General features: G+C 41.8%; 2 protein-coding genes and 2 long non-coding RNA genes across 14 annotated transcripts; 2 read left to right on the forward strand and 2 right to left on the reverse strand.

Moving 5' to 3' along the window:
• Nucleotides 1-787: 787 nt before the first annotated feature.
• On the reverse strand, nucleotides 788-3,704 carry ppm1nb (protein phosphatase, Mg2+/Mn2+ dependent, 1Nb (putative)). Its single transcript, XM_085935680.1, has 6 exons — nucleotides 3,299-3,704; nucleotides 2,659-3,230; nucleotides 2,100-2,217; nucleotides 1,879-1,993; nucleotides 1,657-1,720; nucleotides 788-1,540 (listed from the first exon to the last, which is right to left on the reverse strand). The coding sequence occupies exons 1-6, from the start codon at nucleotides 3,702-3,704 to the stop codon at nucleotides 1,523-1,525; spliced, it is 1,293 nt and encodes a 430-aa protein (XP_085791806.1). The 3' UTR covers nucleotides 788-1,522.
• On the forward strand, nucleotides 2,381-6,787 carry rtn2b (reticulon 2b). The gene is made up of 8 exons (XM_085935682.1): nucleotides 2,381-2,400; nucleotides 4,854-5,005; nucleotides 5,181-5,388; nucleotides 5,524-5,662; nucleotides 5,749-5,818; nucleotides 6,001-6,047; nucleotides 6,137-6,195; nucleotides 6,269-6,787. The coding sequence occupies exons 2-8, from the start codon at nucleotides 4,993-4,995 to the stop codon at nucleotides 6,369-6,371; spliced, it is 639 nt and encodes a 212-aa protein (XP_085791808.1). The 5' UTR covers nucleotides 2,381-2,400; nucleotides 4,854-4,992; the 3' UTR covers nucleotides 6,372-6,787.
• Nucleotides 6,788-9,530: 2,743 nt separating this feature from the next.
• Nucleotides 9,531-11,577, forward strand: LOC147043483 (uncharacterized). Of its 11 annotated transcripts, none has more exons than XR_015068796.1 (11): nucleotides 9,543-9,780; nucleotides 9,965-10,006; nucleotides 10,082-10,286; nucleotides 10,366-10,408; nucleotides 10,478-10,538; nucleotides 10,605-10,677; nucleotides 10,742-10,842; nucleotides 10,915-10,976; nucleotides 11,048-11,091; nucleotides 11,212-11,274; nucleotides 11,351-11,577. It is a non-coding gene; the product is annotated as an uncharacterized LOC147043483 (long non-coding RNA). The 11 variants fall into 11 exon arrangements; XR_015068789.1 differs by having other exon boundaries at nucleotides 9,544-9,780; nucleotides 10,335-10,408; nucleotides 10,600-10,677; XR_015068788.1 differs by having other exon boundaries at nucleotides 9,544-9,780; nucleotides 10,600-10,677.
• Nucleotides 11,166-14,116, reverse strand: LOC147043484 (uncharacterized). The gene is made up of 4 exons (XR_015068797.1): nucleotides 14,055-14,116; nucleotides 13,787-13,805; nucleotides 12,900-12,983; nucleotides 11,166-11,553 (listed from the first exon to the last, which is right to left on the reverse strand). It is a non-coding gene; the product is annotated as an uncharacterized LOC147043484 (long non-coding RNA).
• Between the last annotated feature and the right edge of the window lie 305 nt (nucleotides 14,117-14,421).

Consider the following 14,421-nt stretch of genomic DNA (forward strand, 5'->3'; position numbering starts at 1 on the left):
AACTAACCTACACTTTGACTTACAGTCAGTTCTTTATTTGTATTTTTTTCATTTATTTGTATTTTCAAATTCAATTAATTGTTCAGCCCCAATGGGTTGCAATGCATTGCTATACTCTTAATAGGCCCAAGTGAATAACTCAATTCAGAGACTAGAATGATTCTAAACAATGTTTTCGGATCTATGTATTCATTACAGATTGTCTTCATGGAGTCTAGACATGGTCACATTTTGCTTTGAGGAGTAAAAACATGAAAGTAATTTAAAGCATTCAATACCACAGTGAAGATTGGTTTGATGTCCTGAAGTGATTGGCTCATACAAAAGCAATCAGATGAAAGCAGCCGTGAAGGACCACTTGATGTCGGACCGCTGATGATTTAAGAGGGCTGTGCTTGTCCTGTCGGCTCCTCCGCTAATATGTTTGCGTGGAAGAAAGCAAAGAGTGAGCATAGGCATAAACATCTATTCATGAAAAAAAGGATGCATGCACTCATCACTTGGAACCTTTCAGTCTATACCAGAGTTGATCACCAAAATTATTACTTTGCATGGTAATAAAAAATCCCAGTGGTCACACACGTTTAAATAATCTTTATTTCGTTTGAAAAACATTTTATTGACAACATATAATATCTAGATAGACAAAATTGCACACTGACAATGATAATAGAATGACCCAACCTGATTATTGACCATTCTGAGCAATAAAAAGATGATAAGGCAGTACAAAGTTGTCCAACATGCTTGGGGGAGAAAATGCATTTCACATGCAAAATATCGAGGATGTTTTCAAATACGTTTCATGATGAATCTTGTAAAAAAAAAAAAAAAAATGATATAGAAATAATAATAATTATAATCAATATTTCCCCCTATTTGTGTTATGCAATTTCTTCTTGAGTTAAACCATCTAACCAAAGTACAAACCTCAAAGTATTAAATGTGAAATGTATTTTTTTCTCCCTTCACATTATTAGACTTGTTTATTTCCTTGACAACAATGCTGAACAAGGGAACTTTTGTGCTTTTCCAAAAGCTAATAAACTAGCATTATTAGCATTTCCTGTTGGAACAAATGGACCTTCTGCTAAGCTTAGGCTAAAGTAGATAGATACATTAATCAAATTGTGCATTTTCTCCTTAAACATAAGCTTTTAAATGTAGTCACACTCCGACTATAAAATACTCACATTCTCACACCCTTAATACACATTTACTGATATTCAGTTTTTCCAGGCTTTTATTTGTCTATGAGGCAGAACTTTGTTGCTGGGGCCATTGTCGCTGAGTAGATCTTACAAAATGTCATATATGTAATAATTGTACAAATATAGAATGTCTCAGGCTTTACTATACTCTACTTTTGCATTGTATTTGTTACGACAAAGTGCTGCTCGCTAAAATGATGTAAACAGACACTGTTCACTAACTCCCTTTTTTTCCATTTAGAAACATGAATAAAACAGTTGATATAGACATTAATTACGATTCGTTCATCGAAACAATCCGGTCGGCCTCTTCAGGACCCTTCTGTTCCCTGGTTGGACAGAAAAGCTTATGTCATACACCTTTGTAAGAATGCCTACAGAAAATGATTTAAAATTTATTTTGATGAATTAGAATTTATAATAATTATAATTGATAGACACTTACATTTGGTACTGGGGGATTGTGCATCTCTCTCTGTTGGTAGTAAGCAGAGATAATGCAGTTCCTTCTGTAATACAAACAAACACACTTTGTCAACTTTACCCAAGCATTCAGTACTTTTCATTTGTCACTTTACATGCGCATTCTTGTATCTATTCTTTTAAAGTAATGCAAGTTGCATGACCGGAATGCCATCATGTGTAAGTGTCGCACACTGGCTCTCACTTGCTCTGTATGCCTCCCCCTGGCGGTAATCCGGGGATTACGGTAGATGCAAGGATTGTGAGGACCGCCAGCAAATCCGGATCCTCTCCTCTGGCACACAGCTCATCATAAATCTCTGTTAAGTAGGAGACATAAAACGCAAAATCCTCCTCATGACTTTGACACCTTGAGTATTCATTAGGGGTCATGGATGCCGGAGCATGGATGCCATCATTCTGTACCTGCTACTTTCGACTCCAGGAGATCCTCCAGCTCGGCCTCCTGGTGTAACGCCTCTGTGGACAACTGAGGAGCTCCAGGGAAGCACAGCAGAATGATGCTGATGTTGTCAAGACTGCCCTGTGGCGGAGAGTGACATCCATATTGGATAAGTGTTAGACTTTGACCCAATCCACGTCAGCATTCAAAGCATCACAGGCCAGTGACGTTTTATCATTATTATTATTATTTTTTTTGCACATAGCTGCTGCAGTGGAGCAGAATAATGTGCACGCAACGAAGAAGAAAATGTGACATTTTGAGGTTAGTGCATTTCCTCGCTGGAGTGTTATTATTGTTATGTAATGGTGACATGATGGATATGACAGTCAAGCAGACGGCATCTTTATTCCACTATGGTTCTCTACTTCTCGCTGTCTCGCACACAAATTACAAAATGTTCAATTCATGTCATTGTTGTTTTTTTTAGTTTAGGTTCATTATACTAGTCATTGTAAGATGCTACAAACCAAATCACACTAAAAGGGACAATTCAATAAAATTGGAGTGGCAGGTTCTGACCTTATAGAGGCAAAGGTCAATGACCTGTGAGCAGACATCCCTCAGGTCGGTGCACACGAGCAGGCGGTTGTGGATGAAGGCGCAAAGCTCCTCGTTGCTGATGGTGTCCCACACTCCATCGCAGGCAAGCACCAGGAACTCGTCAGCTGGCGAACGTTCCACCACGCACACTTCCGGCTCGGGCGAGACCATCTGCTCATTGGGCGACCTGTTCTCAGCCCCCTTGTAGCTAAAGTCACCCAGGGCTCGGGAGACAGCCAATGAGCCATTGATACGTTGGAGGGACACAGATCCTCCGGCACTTTCAATGCGCTCCTTCTCCAGAGGACTGTAAGGTTTGTGGTCCTCGGTGGAGAAGCAAACCTGACCCGAGCGACACAACACGGCCCTCGAGTCTCCGCAGTTGGCAAAGTAGACGTTGTAGGGCGAGATGAGGGCGGACACTACGGTGGTGCCGCCTCTCTCCCATCCTTCTCGACGGGCCACGGCGTGAAGATGCTTGTCCGTTTGCAGGAAGCCTTCACTCAGGGCCCCTTTTACCCTGTCAGGGTCGTCCTCGGGCCCAAGTCCACCTGTCAACACAGACACGACTCGTGAAATTGGAATTTATTTGAATCCTTCCTGAACATGTGCACCTCACCTGTAGCCAGGATGTGACCCAGAAGATGCTGCGAGCAGTGCTGTGCCGCTGTGCTACCCGCGTGTCCATCGAAGACGGCGAAGAAGCTCCAGTCAGCCAGCTCTCCCCCTAGCTGAGGCACGCAGTTATGGTAGTCCTCCATGTTGGTTCTCCAGCCTTGCATGCTCCCCAGGGCATAGGTGAGCCCCCAACGGGCGCAGCCCTCCTCCGCCAGCTTGTCCAACACCGGCCGGTCCAAGTAAGGGCTGGGAATGACCTCCTCCTTCTCGCCCTCCCCGGTCTGCTCCCCTTCAGCCGCTCCTCCCCGGCCCCCCTTGAAGAAAGAGCTGACCCTCTTCTCTGTCTCTTTGACCAGCTGCCGCACAAACGCAGGCATCTCCACGCTCCCTTTCCTCGACGTCCTCATGCTTTAGATGTTGTGTTGACAGCTGATGGCGAGGCCTGCTGCTGTTCTTGCTGCGGCTGCTCCTCAGTGCATGGCGGCCTCATCTGATGGATGTTCTCACCTCTCTCGTTCATCTCCTTCCGCTCCTCTCCTTTCGGGAGACGTCACTGAGTGCCGCTCTCTCCTCCACCCATCCTCCTCTGCTGCAATTTCACCCTTTCCTCTGCTTATTTTCTTTCAAGGCCAACCTCTTTTGCCTTGTTATGTTAGCTCTGACTGCTCCGGGATTGGTCGGCTATTTCTGTGCACCAATCCCCAGCTTGCCTCTAGCTGTCACTATCATATTGGAGCGCAGCCTTTCTCAGCGTCTTCCTCTGGGCACTGCGGACCCTCCCACTTTGTGATAAACCCAACCTTTGATCAGGTTGGATTAGAGGCTCACGGCATGGTGGATTATGGGGCGGCAGGCCATTTAGAGCACAGTATGCTTGAGTGAGAGAGGAAAGGACAAAGTCAAAAAGGGAAAAAGGCGAGCTTTTCATGCGAACAGCATGGATGGCGTTCCCACTTAGTGATAGTGTGAAATGTGAGTGTGAATCTTGTCTGTCACTTACATCCCTGCGAAAAAGTGAAGGAATTGATGGATCGTTACACAACTTTTTACTATGCTATGATGAGCCCATAAATATGTAAATGTCTCATTCCTGTTATTAGATATTCTATTAAACGCAGTATTTCATTCGTAGTATGAAATAATTCCAAGCGCTATGATCTGCACTGGAGATCATTTCAAGTGATGAGTTTGAGGGATGTGATTGAGGGCTCTTCATTCAATTCAATTTTTTTTTTTTTTTTTTTTTTAGCTCACAGCCACGACTGGGCGTATTTTGTTCAGTTATTTAACGGGGGATTGCAATTCCTAGTACAAACCATATCAAGTTGCATGGATCTCTCATCCAGTTTTACTTGAAGCTGTTGGTATGCAGACAATCTTGACAGCGACAGTTTGTATTCTAAACAAATTTGAGTTGCTTCAGATGAATGTTGTCTGCGACGGCCTTCAGTAGGCCACCAACTAGCTCGGGGGCACAGGAGTGTCTGAAAGCTGAGGGATGAGTACATGCTGATGTCTCAAGTTGCCAATTTGTGTGTGCGTGTGTATATCCAAAGTGGGGCCATCCAATACGAGATAAAATTAGGCCACAGCGTCCTTATATCGCTGACAAAGCGGGGGTAGCCAAAAAAAGCCTGCGGCGGTGGACAGCCAACAAGAAGGAAAGAGTGGAGAGTGAGCAGGACCTCCGCCGAAATGGCCAGCAAATGTAAGAAAACAAATAGTGACACACTTTGAAGTTAAGAGCGGTCACGCTGTCAGTCAGTCGGGCTGGCAGGTGCGCGAGGAAATGCAAGCTGATTTATTACGTCAACTTTAGAATGCTCCAGTTGCATTTTATTGAGTGTGTGCTTTATTGAATGCGGTTGAAAATGTTTACGTAGTGATGGACCTGGTCTACTGGAGGAGCATGAGCAGGACCGGTGTGGTGTTTACGGGCTTGGTGGTGTGTCTGGCTAGCCTGTTCCAGCTGAGCGCCATCACTCTACTCTCTCACATTTGTTTGGGTGTCATATGCGTCACCTTCCCCTTGCGCCTCTACTACAAACTGCTGGAGCTCCTACGCTGGAATCCCGGCCTGCACCCTTTCCAGTGAGTCACATTGCTTTGATTGGCTGTCGAGTTGGCTGTCAAGTTTATTTATTTTTTTAAAAATATTTACATTTAAATGCTGGGCTGTATTTTTGTTTATTTTTAAAATCACCATGTTTGTAAATGTATTTCCAGGTCATATCTGGACTATGACAGCTCTTTGACAGACAAGGAGACGGTGATGCTGGTGGAGGAAGTGGTGCTGTTAATTGCATTCGCTGTCACAGAGCTCAAACGTCTTCTTTTTATTGACAACGTGATTGACTCACTTAAGGTGAGAAAATACGTAAATATTACCAAACACATAAAACACTTAGCGCTTTATCGATTACAGTTTTGCCGTCCTTTTGTTTTTCCCAGTTTGTGTTGCTGCTGTACCTGCTAACTTATGTCGGCGTTCTCACTGCTGGGCTGACTCTGGTCATAACTGGTGAGTTCAGAAATGTTTTTTTTTATTTTTTTATCAATACCAACCAATAACATGAAAACATCTCAATTTGAAGAAAAAGAAAACAAAAAGCTTTTCAACAAGACCATAACCAATTTGCTTAAGGCTTTCCGTGGAATCTTGGTAGTCACATTTTACATATATATATATTTTTTGTGTTACAGCTGTCATTGTTCTCTTTTCCTTTCCTCTGCTCTACAAAAAACAGCAGGTAAGATTTAGAACATATGTATCTTATTGGATATATTCTCATCTGTGTTGTAGAAATATTTGAAATAGATCCTCCTGTAATTATGCCAGGTGAGAATAAGGAAGATTGTCAGATTTTGCAAAGCTTTTCAGAAGAAAATCAATACTTGGTAAGTAATATTGTCGCAACATTAGTTGTCCATCCCTCCTTACAACATATTAATATCATGTGTCTTGTGTCAGGTGCCTCTGGGTGCACGATGCGGTCCAATCGGCTCGCGCACAAGCCGCCGCCTCAAAACCTGCCCCCACGCCATCCTCCAAACAGAAAGGGAAGGCAAAGTAACAAACACACGCCAGATGTTTAAATGTGTGTAAATGACAGTTGTGGTGTCGCATCCTCCATGGTTTTCTAAATCGATGCTGACAGCTGAAACAAAGCTGCTATTCTTTAGGAGAACATGTGTGAGGAGAGAATTTTATTCAACAAGATACTTTGTGTGGGCAAACTGCTTCACACATCCACTTCAGTCAGAGACAGCACACACATAAGATCGCAGGTTTTTTTTTGTGGCGAAAGCTTTATTTTTATATTAGCACAAGCACTGTGTTCCTGTTGAGAGGCAAAATTAAATTTTGTAGCTTTTTCAGAAATGATTACGGTAGTCATCATTTGAATCGAACTTTGATAAACCTCACCTGCCGACAAACTCAAATGTCTTAATGAGCCAATGAAAAAAAAAAAGTATTACTCTTACAAGTGACAATGAAAGAAAATAGTCTTGCTCTCTCACACTCTTTTTTTTTTTTTTTTGTATACTGCTATAACAAAATTTCACTCTTTTGGGAATACTTTCTGCAAAATGTTAAGTACGTCTGATGGAGTCTTTGTCCATGCATGAAGGAGAACATTTGTGAGGTCACTGATGTTAGCTCTGACATGCAATGTATTATGTTGTAGTTGTTCCACAGGGTGTCAAAATGATGTGTCTCAAAACTTACGCAAAGGTATCTATCTCTCTGTTTGTTATTTCATAGCAGCTGTGAAATGTAATACAATTGTAAACTTCTCACACTACATTTCACAGAAAAATGCCAAACCATTTCTGCTGGATCAGCCAAAATGTCAGGAATCTTTTGGTGTTGAATACAGCACAGACACTTTTTATACAAGTCATTTATGAAGCATCGACTTTGAAAACACTATCAGTGCGTTACACTTTTTATCTTTTATTTTTGGCTGTTGTCCTAATTACTGAAATAAAAAGCAATGAAAAGTATCAGCTGGATTCCAACTTAAATTTCTGCTGTAGAATTACATCGGTAATAAATAAATAAAAATTGCTGTCCTGTCGCGTGATGATGAAAGGTGCATGACACAAATAAAAATAAAACACACTCGTGTATTCGTTTTGGATTCTGCCAGCATTTCTCATTTTGACCAGAAGAGGGCGACAACGTGGCGTCTGAAGACAATATTCCAGGTTCCACGAGCAAGTCTTCTTAGGACTTGCGAGCAATGTGAACATTTTCAAGGTCTGTATTTGCTGTTAGAGCTAGAGTTAGGGTTTAGAGCTCGGGTTAGGGTTGGGTGTTAGGGTTAGTGCTGGAGTTAGGGTGAGAGCTAGGGTTAAAGCTAGGATTGGGGTTAGGGATTTGGGTATATGAGACTTAAACTCAGTTCTCCTTAACTCCAGGCAAAAGCTTTAACCACAAGACAAATTGAGATTATAGTACAGTTGTCTGTATTTTTACTTGATTGTTGCCTGGTGGGTCAAGCCATATCTCTGCAAGACCCACAAAAAAAGACACCGAAAATCTCACCGCACTCTGGCATAGTGGTATAAAACTTGGTTTGAAGTTCAGGAGATACGGGTTCGAGTCTGGCTCGCCCAGTCAACAACTATACATTAGAAAGAGTAATATGTGAGACTCTAAGTCAATTTTCCTGAACTCCGGTCAAAAGCTTTACCTACAAGACAAATTAAGATGATCATACAAAGGTCCAGTTGTCTTTTTGTATTGGGTCAGGCCATATCTGCAAGACCCACAAAAAAACATTACAACACTTCCACGGCACTGTGGGATAATGGTATAACACTAGGTCTAGAGTTCGGCAGACACGGGTTCGAGATTCACTCTGTCAAATATTCACATATTATACAGAGTAATGTATGAGACTCGAACTTGATTTTCCTGATCTCCAGGCAAAAGTTTTACCTACAAGACAAATTAAGATTATAAAACAAAAGTTCAGTTGTCTGTATTTGCAGTTGGGTCAGGCCATATCTGCAAGACCCACAAAAAAAAAAAAAATCAGAATATTCACGGCACTATGGCTTAATGGTATAACACTAGGTCTGGTGTTCGGCAGATGCGGGTTCGAGATTCGCTCTGTCAAACATTTAGATATTATACAGAGTAATGTATGAGACTCGAATTCGATTTTCCTGATCTCCAGGCAAAAGCTTTACCTACAAGACAAATTAAGATTATAAAACAAAGGTTCAGTTGTCTGTATTAGTTGGGTCAGGGCATATCTGCAAGACCCACAAAAAAAAACTTCGGAATTTCCACGGCACTGTGGTTTAATGGTATAACTCTAGGTCTAGAGTTCGGCAGACACGGGTTCGAGTCTCGCTCTGTCAAACATTTAGATATCATACAGAGGTAATGTATGAGACTCAACTCGATTTTCCTGAACTCCAGTCAAAAGCTTTACCTACACGACAAATTAAGATTACAATACAAAGGTCCAGTTGTCGGTATTTGTAGTTGGGTCAGGCCATATCTGCAAGACCCACAAAAAAAACTTCGGAATTTCCACGGCACTGTGGTTTAATGGTATAACACTAGGTCTAGAGTTCGGCAGACACGGGTTCGAGTCTCGCTCTGTCAAACATTTCGATATTATACAGAGTAATGTATGAGACTCGAAATCGATTTTTCTGATCTCCAGGTAAAAACTTAAATCTCAAGACAAATTGAGACTGTATAACGGTCCATTACTTTGGGTATGTATGTGAAATATATAAAAGAACTCCGCTGATTTCACGGCACTATAGCCGAGTAGAATAAGGTAAGGTTTGGTGTTCGGTCACCCCGGGTTCGAGACCCACTCTTTAACGTTTACGAATTAAACAGAGCTATGTTCAAGACTCGAACTCGAATCTCCTGAACTTAAGGCAAAATCTTTATCCATTCGACCATTTCGGATATACTTGTTGATGTTTGCTTCTCCGTAGTTAAGTGGCACTTGAAACTTTACAAATTCAAAGAGTTTCAAAATAGTCTACAAATACGACCATATCTCATTGACTCTCCAACAGGCTCTGGTCGAATGGTTAACGCCTGCGCCTACCAACCATGAAACCCTGGTTCGCGCCCCGCATCATCCCGCAGGCAATACTTTACCATTTTCCTCTCGCTTCGTCATTAAACAGCTGTTTTTTTTTTTTTTTCCTTCCGGTAGTGACGTCATCACAAAAATACTATAAAAGACGTCACAAACGCGACAATCATTCTCTTGCTCATTTCTGACACCATCACGTCGTCCTCCACACGCCGTAGCACAATGCAGCGTCCAAAACTTTCACAAGGTGAGTCTTTACTATTTTAGTAGCAATGTCAACTAACTGCTTTTACTCTCTTTCAGCGTCAACTTGTACTTTGAAGACGCAAGCTAAAATGTTTGCACTAGCATTGCCAATTAACGTCTTCTATCACATATTGCATCGAACACCATTCTACTGCAGGTAAGACAAAACGTTTGAACAATTTCTCAACAAAATTAAATTTTGATTCATGCGCGTTAATTCTTTCATTTCTTTCTACAGGTGCGAAATCTTCCAAATGAGCCTCACATGACCGAGTTTCTGAGCGATTCACAAGTAAACTCTTTCAATGGACTGCATCTAATTGTCTCATTTCTCGCCACAGGTGTGCATCTGCAACAGAAGAACCACGTTTACTCCAAAAAAGGCAAACATCCCGTTTTTTAATTGCAGGATATCTATTAAACTGACTAAATAATCGACTTTTTTTTTTTGTCTGCAGGTTTCAAAACGGCCAACTTGTTGTCCTTTAAAGCCTGGCTTCATGAGACGTTTGCAGTTCTACTCTTGCTAAGCATGATGTCATGTTACTAATCCAAACTAACTGGCAAAGCTCAAAGTTGACCAGATTGGTTAAAAGGTTACCGTGTCTTTCAGGCAAGCTGCTGTTGGAGAGCAAGTCCAGTGCTGCCCTGCGCTCCTCACTGGTGAAATGCATGCACACCATCTACAAATGTTTGTAAATTTTATTTCAGATGTGCATTTTCTTCCTGTCTTGTCCACCAGGTGGTGCCAAAGGACAAGCTCCCTGCAGCATGGATCGACTGAAGTAAAAGCTCCTTATTTGAACCTGTTGCAATAACAAACTAGACTAATCAAAGTGCATGATCTGTTTCAGATGGTGCTGGTGCAGGCAATCAGGAAACGAGTCATCAACTTCCTGTCCAACATTTTGACAGGTGACCTTACTCACCAAAAATTTGCATTAAGAACACTAACCTGCTTTTTTCTTTCTCTTAGTGCAGTCCAGTTTCCAGTAAGAGTTCTGTCTCACACTCCACCTGCCGGGCCAAGAAATTCTCCAAAACCATGCCAAAGGTCCTCAAGGCTTATTAATTTTCAGTATTGACACCAGCTTGACTGTTACCTCATTTGTGTGCAGGTGTGGCCACCCAGGAGAGTCTTTGCAACATTCCAGGCGCTCAGCCTGCTGTTACTCGTCTAAGATTAGAGTGCACAAACGACCAAAGTTTTCAGCGGAAAGTTCTAGTCTACAGTTAAAAAGTCAACTTAAATTGGAGTCATTGTGTCAATGTTCTTTTTCTTTACAGGCAGAGGTGACAAAGCATCTGTAGCTCAAGCCAAACTATGGCAGGCTGAAGACTAGCCCTCTGCTGGTAAGAGAAAGTACATTTAATTGAGCCAGAATGTTTAAAATTTCAATGACTTTTTGTTTTTTTTTGTCTAGTGTGGCGCACCATCTGTCTGCTCACAGCGGTAGCCGGGGCAAAGGTGCATGCTAGCTATACTTTTTGAGTCCTCATCTCCAAGGCACCCTGAGAAGTGAAGAATGTTCTTTACCTGCTCCTTATTGCGCAATCAACATGACAACCCCCCCCTATTTTCTGACAGGCAGCAAGGAACTAGTCATGTAGCACGCAACACTGTGCTATGAACAAGTCTTGTTTTGCACTGGTAAGGTTCATGGGTTTTCAGTACAAAATGTTGATTTGACTTATGACTTATGGATTTCTTTTTATCTTTGGTTCAGACACGCACTCGTCCAACTGGCCGTCCACTTCACCACTCGTCCAACTGGCCGACCACTTCACCACTCGTCCAACTGGCCGACCACTTCACCACTCGTCCAACTGGCCGACCACTTCACCACTCGTCCAACTGGCCGACCACTTCACCACTCGTCAATGAGCAGACTGCTATCCAACTTGAAACTCTTGTGATTGAATGTTAACTCTGCAAAATAAAGTTTGATTACAAAGAACACTTAACTCAACTCTTCCTTCTCAAACACATCACAACAATCAAACTTTAAAAAAAGAAACCTGAGGATTTTCCCAGAAAGTTTTAGATCTTTTTTTTTTTTTTTTTTTTTTTTTTTTTCCCGAATATTTTTTTTTGGCCAGATTTTTTTTTTTTTTTATAAAAGGGGCGGGTCAAAACTGGAATGTTGCTTCATGATTCGCTGAGGGCTCAGGAAGTGGGTGGGGCTATGAGAATAAAGGTCTGTGATTGGTTGAAAACGGGGTGTGTCTATGCAAATGAAGCGCGCCGTGATTGGTTGGACAAAATGTGGGCGTGGTCACAAATATTAGAAGCAATCTGATTGGTCAGATGTGCAAATGCTGCATTCTGATTGGCTGATCAAAAGTGGGCGTGGTTATGCAAATTAGGTGCCGTGTTGTGATTGGTCATATTGAATTTCGGCAGAGCAAGGAGGCGGGCAAAGTGGCACTTAGGTTTTCAAAGGCAGTTTTCAGTCTTGAGGTGAGCGTTGGCCTTTTGTCACTGCCATGGACACAAGTCTTTGACTGTTACCCTACATCTCACATGACTACAAGTGACAATAATTCAATTGCAGCCACTGTGAGTCATGCGAGATGCAGGGTACCAGTCGAAGACTTGTGTCCATGGCAGTGAAAGAAGGCCAACGCTCACCTCAAGACTGAAAATTACCTTCGTGCCACTGCAGCATCCACCAAATATGAAAGACTTCAAATGAGTTGACAGCAAATTTGCACATAAAACACAGACTTGCACTCCAATTGAATAATTTATTGGACATAAGTGCAGTTTGAAAATATTTGAGTAGTCAATGTTTGCGTGGGAAGTTGGTTGCACATAAACATTGACGACAGGCCTTGCATGGAAGCAGCTTAAGTGTTTGATGAGCTCAGATGTGATGTCACTTCTATTGCCACCAGAGGGAAGGTGAGCACATGCAAAAACAGCTGACCTCTCTCACTGGGCCCAAAACTGTCAGGTACTGCATGACATCTTCATCACACACTTTTGGATGTGTTTTTCAATGACACTGATGCAAACCAAGTTAGCCAAATATTAATCAAAAGTATATTTCTGACTAACCTGGTTTGCATCAAACAGAAGTGTTTGATGCTAAAGTTGTGCAGTACCTGGCACTTAGGTTTTGGCCCAATGAGCAATGTCAGATGTTTGCATGTGCTCACCTTCCGCCTAGTGGCACTTGTGTGCCATTACCAATAAGAGGTGAGGAAGGTGCACTCGCAGCCACCTTGTGGTACAATGAGACATTGCACATCAGCGCAGCACTGCATACTCACATCAAGTTCCAATGGTCCCTTCCACTATGCATGTCCCACATGGCTGGCAGGTGAAGCTTTGGCGCCCCAAACCTCTTCTATCCTCTCAAGCAAGAAAAAAAAAAAAGGAGTGAATAACATAAATTTACACTCATGGGTTTTGTAAAGATTCAAGTTCTATTATTAGAACAAAGTAGTGAATTTCCAAATGTGCCAACACTGGTAATGCATTTGTGTGAGAAATCTGTTTCAACCCTAACACAAACTTCAACTGGCCTCTCTCTGCTGGGGAAACCTTGTACTGCACCCATGCCACTAATTTCTATGTGGAGGTCTTTTGACCACAACTTTTGAAACACCCAGAATCAACGTCGACTCCCACAGAAGAAGAATGGTAGACTGCTGGTCAACCGACCAAATTAATCAACTTAATAATAATATTTTACAGTTATTTCTTTATTTTGATTTGTTTATTTCAGCAAGTACATAAACATGACGTTTTTAACAGTTGATTGGATACAACAATCACAATTTAGTATGCTTGCAGCATAAAACTGGAAGTTTGCACAACAATTTATCAATTTGCCAAGTAGATTTAGTTTGTTATATTTGCACATCAGTTATCTAATCTATATTTATTTCCTGATTAACTTCATGCTCTGCTATTTGCCAAGTAGATTTAGTTTGTATATAGTTTGTTATATTTGCATATCTGTTATCTAGTCTATATTTATTTCTTGATTAACTTCATGCTCTGCTATTACCCCACGCATAATTCACCTGGCAACAGTCGAATAACTTAAAACACATTTCATGGAATTAGACTTTGCTAACCCTAAGCCTCTCTAGTCAGTAGAGGCATAATGCTACATAAAAGAAACAAGAAGGAAAAAAGCAGCATGTAGTACCTTTTAGAGAATATGTTGGCTGTGAGATGTGCAGGTAGAGGACCGTGACGAGGAAAACATGCAAAACATGGAGGTCAAACGCTTACTCATTAACGTTTGATCGACAGCCGATGCAACTTGTGGGCGTGCTCAAGTCACCTTTGTTGATATTGTTCTACGATAGCTTGCGAGCAACAAACAAAGTCAAGGAGCTCGTGTCGTAATGTTGCTCTTGCATATTTACATGCAAACAGCAAATAGAAACCTAAAAAATGTTTGCAATACTCACTCAAAACACAGCTCGTAGTCCCCAAAAATTCTGCACGGAGAACTGGCGTGCGTACGGTTACCGAAATGGCTCAATTCAAATGGAACCAAGGGCGTGACGCCCGCCCTCACCTCCACTTTCTGATTGGCTGTTTGATCTGTGACGTCACCTGGACACTCTATTAGGTACACCGTCATTTTCAGGTGTACCTAATAACAGGCCACTTCATTAGGGAAACATTCTGGTCAAAAGTTAACAAAAAGTGAAAAGTGGCTGATTTATTTGTGACGTCACTTATGGACACAACATTAGGTACAGCACCGTTTTCAGTTTCAGTTCATAAGATCATTGTAGTAACGGCACAGAAACCATGACGTATGAAAGATAG

The sequence above is a fragment of the Syngnathus leptorhynchus genome, chromosome 17 (assembly GCF_054491065.1).
Source record: "Syngnathus leptorhynchus isolate UIUO chromosome 17, UIUO_Slep, whole genome shotgun sequence".
In the NCBI taxonomy this organism is placed as follows: domain Eukaryota; kingdom Metazoa; phylum Chordata; class Actinopteri; order Syngnathiformes; family Syngnathidae; genus Syngnathus; species Syngnathus leptorhynchus.